At 44.9% G+C, this 2,716-nt stretch overlaps 1 protein-coding gene across 1 annotated transcript; it reads left to right on the forward strand.

The window, feature by feature from the left end:
* Positions 1-71: 71 nt before the first annotated feature.
* On the forward strand, positions 72-1,627 carry LOC104501389 (chromosome unknown open reading frame, human C1orf52; the record flags this gene model as incomplete). Its single annotated transcript, XM_010145188.1, has 2 exons — positions 72-279; positions 1,545-1,627. Coding segments are annotated over 2 exons (291 nt in total), but the record flags the coding sequence as incomplete, so codon positions are not given.
* Between the last annotated feature and the right edge of the window lie 1,089 nt (positions 1,628-2,716).

A 2,716-nucleotide genomic window follows, 5' to 3' on the forward strand; every position in this document is an offset into this window, starting at 1 on the left:
GGGCCGCGCCGTTCTGCAGCCGCCCCGGGCTCGGAGGCCCGGCGTGACGGGAGTCCTGCTCTCTCCTGCAGCCCCCCAGGGAGTTCAAGGTGTGGAAGAGCAACGCCGTGCCGCCGCCGGAGACCTACAGCCCGCCCGAGAAGAAGCCTCCGCCGCCCCCCGCCCTTGACATGGCCATAAAGTGGTCCAACATCTACGAGGACAACGGCGACGACGCGCCCCGGCAGGCCGGCAAAGCCCGTTTTCTGCCGGACGAGGAGCAGGAACTCTTAGAGTCGGGTGAGTCCTGGCGTAAGGCAGCTGTGCTTTGCACGGGCGTGTGCGCCTCGGATTCCTGAGCTAGGGAAGCGAATTGGGTGGGTGGTCTGTGACCGGAGCCCTCCCTGCCCAGAACCCAGAGGAGTTCTGCTGGCCTCTGCCGCATCCACTGCTGTTCACGGGCAGAGCAGCCCCTGGCTCCAGTGGTGGTTAGGCTTCAGCGCATGGGTTCTGGTTTTCCTGGAGTAATTGAGAGTCTCCAGCAATCGCTCTGCTCCCCTTCCATTGTCATTAGCAGAAGCAGGGAATAATTAAAGAATCTGCAGAACTGTAGTTATATGAAACCACAGGACAGGCTCAGTGATGGTTCTGTTAAAGCAGAAAGTGATATGAGAGCTTCGTGTGAGTGCTGCTGTCTTGACCCTAGGCGTAGAAGAAGCAGGTTAGATTATTTTTATAAAATGTTTGCAAAACTTGGGGGCCAAGAGGGGAATTTAATAAAATGTCCATGTGACAGATTGCTGAAAAAAAATACTTACTCTCCTTTTGACTTTTAATCATGGTACAAGCTGTTGTGGTGATTTGAAAATAATATTTTACAGGAGGGAGGAATTTTGTTTTATTATTAAGTTGCTGGAGAAAAAGAATAGCCAGCAGCAACCAAGAGAACAAAACCAGAAAGAATTCTGTGCTTTTAGAACACGTGATAATGTTTTGGGTCACCAGTAAGGTCACCAGTAAGGTCATCAGCAAACCTTTTCGAAAGGAAGGGGTTTTATGCTGTCTTGCTTCTTTTTTTTTTTTTTGTTCTGGGTGTTCCTTCCCCAGTGGCAGTTTTTCTGCCTCCGTCTTGCTCCATTTGTTTTGTACACTTTTTTCTTTTTCTCTTCGTATTTCTTTTAGTCAGTATTCATCCAAAGACTGAGAAGATAAACCATTAATTGACCTTGACATTGCTTCCTGCTTCTAAAATGTAATTTTCTAGGTCTTTGTCTTACCTATTGGAATAAAACATTTGTTAGAACAGGTACTATACAGAAGCATACCAAGGCCTCTTCTTAGCTCTCCTCAGCAGTCTGTGGTAGAAGTAACAAGTCATATTCCTACTCCATCCACATATTGTCCGCATTCGGAAAGGACAAACTGAGGATGTTGTCACTTAATACTGCTGTCATTCTTCCACGCATCTCAGATGCGGTTAAGTCAGTTGTTTGGAGATGAAAATGGTGTTTAAGGCAGAGACACTGGCTTTGCTGACTTTGATTAACTCTATTTTTCGTTTAAAGATGGTGAAAAAGATGATGAACCAGCTTCTGCTAAGAAACGTAAACTAGACTCTGGGGAGCAGACAAAGAAGAAGAAGTTATAAGCGTGGCATTCTGGATTTAGCCATAATGAGAATGTCAGTGAACTTGGATTCCTTCGCTGGAATGGGAAACAAATACATGTTTACTGAATTTCTGCCTCCTATGGGGTAGGGAATTTTTCGTTCTGTAGTATGCCTGCCTTTTGGAAAGCACAAAATGAAATGGACAGTGTTTGTTGTGATGAAAACTGATGTACTGAACAAAATTTAAACCGTTTATTTAAAATAGGGATTTTAGAGGAGGGATCCGTTGCGATGGATACTTGTGCTTATGCAGGTTACGGGTCTTCATGGTATTTTGTTTATCAAGAAACCTGGCAACGCCAGCCTTTCTGGACTTGAGTTTTCCATTGCGTCAAAACCTTTTATAAAGGAGTATATACTAAAGAATCTTTAATACTGTCCTGTGATATGTTTGCATCATGTCGTTTTGAAATGTATGTAAAGGCTGCAAATAGGTCACTGGAATAAAACTACATTTGAAAACATCTGCGGCGTAAATATTGCACTGCATGCCTGGTGAATAGGAGGGATGAATTCCGTACGTGAGCATTTCAGTGATGTATTTCCTATGACACAACAGATTCCTCAGGATTTTGTTTGTAATAACTATACAACTGCAAACTGAAAAAACACGGACCTAGCAAGAGTTTAATATTTGATAATTAGTTTTGATGGAAAGGCAGCTAATTTACAATGAGTGTGTTGTGTGACCTCCAGATGCTGGCCCAATAGCATCTCCAAAAAAGGCAGGATGATGTGGAAGAGAAGAATTCAGGTCAGTATAGAAGTACAGCTGTTGAGGAGGTTGGCTTTGACGGCAGGCAGGCTTCCTCTCAGAAATGCTAATGGGGAGGCTGTTGGAAGGCATCCCTCTGTCTGTCTGCTATTCCTACGCGACAGCTTGGTGGTACTGACACTACTGAAGAACTGATTCATTTACAAATGGTTTGTGATAAACCTGAGGCTGCCAGTCTGAAAGTACATCCAGAGCAATTTATCATGAACCTGGAATCAGCACAGGAGGATGATTTTTTTATCAGCTCAGAGGAACAGAAGCTGTGTGGCAGTGGCTGGGGGGCGTTTCCCCGT

This window comes from Buceros rhinoceros, unplaced genomic scaffold, assembly GCF_000710305.1.
Source record: "Buceros rhinoceros silvestris isolate BGI_N320 unplaced genomic scaffold, ASM71030v1 scaffold36961, whole genome shotgun sequence".
NCBI classification, from domain to species: Eukaryota; Metazoa; Chordata; class Aves; order Bucerotiformes; family Bucerotidae; genus Buceros; species Buceros rhinoceros.